Below are 1,104 nucleotides of genomic sequence, written 5' to 3' on the forward strand. Positions count from 1 at the left end.
CAAAAGTGAACAGTGTCGTTGCAGAGGAAGTGATTGCAAAAAGTAACGGAAGAAAAGAGTGATACTACCAAAAAAATGTTTTTTCTAGGATACCCATACACGGGTGTTCAAAATGCACCTTTTTGACCTTTTGATACTTCTGCCTGTTCTCAGCCATCAGTCTCTCTCTCATCTACAAACAGGAGATCAGCGGGTGAAGTAACAACTGGAACTTTCTCCCTAGATGTTCATTTCTATAACTTGAACAGAAAAGTCACCCTTCCTGGACATCATCATGAGCAGAAACATAGAGAGAAAGGCACACTTACCTGAACAAGAAGATCAAGTTGCATGGATGGAGGCAAAGCAGCTAAGACAGCAGGATCAATTTTCCCATGCATTTCTGGCTGCACAACAAAGAAGGTGGAAGCAAGTGGTTAAGAAAATTAAAAACTGAGGAAAAGGGAAAATTTAGCCCCTGTTTGGTTTAGCTAAAAGTTCGATTTTTAGAAGATTTTGATAAAAGTTGATGAAATATGTTTACGAAAAGTTGATAAAAGTTTTGGGTCCCATGAAATGTGCAGTGGAAAATGACTTTGAATGGAGGCCAAACATGAGCTTAGTGTCCTCTACCTAAAACTTCCAATAGTGAAATAACTATGTCCTTTGAGACCTGAAGCCTGGACTGAAGGACAGTAATTTATGAGGTCTCTTATCAAATCATCAAAAGAAAAAGGAAATCCTTACCAGTATCATCTCTTCGTCTTCATTCTCATCGTCCTCTTCATCTGGAATCCCTGTGCCAGATGTTGAAACATCAGCAGTAAAACCATCTTCCTCTGAAGCAAGGGAGGCTGCTAACCTTAATTAACTTGTCACCAGAAGTCAGAATTTTTAATCAACACAAAAATAATATGCAGCAAAAATAATTCAGCATAGAACTCACATCTCATCCAGTTCTTCTTGTTTGTAACTTTTGGGAACCACATCATGTCCTTTTGTGTTTGGCTCCATCTCTGCCTCGTCCAGGATGGGCTTCTTTCCTTTGATATCATTGTTCTGTCTCTGCTGCTCAAGATCCAAAGCCAGTTCTTTCACTCTCATTGCCTTGATCTATCAACAAAA

General features: G+C 39.2%; 1 protein-coding gene across 3 annotated transcripts; it reads right to left on the reverse strand.

Annotated features, from left to right (window-relative positions):
• Nucleotides 1–6: 6 nt before the first annotated feature.
• Nucleotides 7–1,086, reverse strand: LOC111386959 (DNA repair protein UVH3-like). Of its 3 annotated transcripts, none has more exons than XM_023011463.1 (4): nt 926–1,086; nt 727–833; nt 309–386; nt 7–172 (listed from the first exon to the last, which is right to left on the reverse strand). In XM_023011463.1, the coding sequence occupies exons 1-4, from the start codon at nt 1,032–1,034 to the stop codon at nt 65–67; spliced, it is 402 nt and encodes a 133-aa protein (XP_022867231.1). In that variant the 5' UTR covers nt 1,035–1,086; the 3' UTR covers nt 7–64. The 3 variants fall into 3 exon arrangements, with proteins under 3 accessions (XP_022867231.1, XP_022867230.1, XP_022867229.1); XM_023011462.1 differs by having other exon boundaries at nt 727–836; XM_023011461.1 differs by having other exon boundaries at nt 9–172; nt 727–841.
• Nucleotides 1,087–1,104: the final 18 nt, after the last annotated feature.

Source organism: Olea europaea, unplaced genomic scaffold (genome assembly GCF_002742605.1).
Source record: "Olea europaea var. sylvestris unplaced genomic scaffold, O_europaea_v1 scaffold38182, whole genome shotgun sequence".
In the NCBI taxonomy this organism is placed as follows: Eukaryota; Viridiplantae; Streptophyta; class Magnoliopsida; order Lamiales; family Oleaceae; genus Olea; species Olea europaea.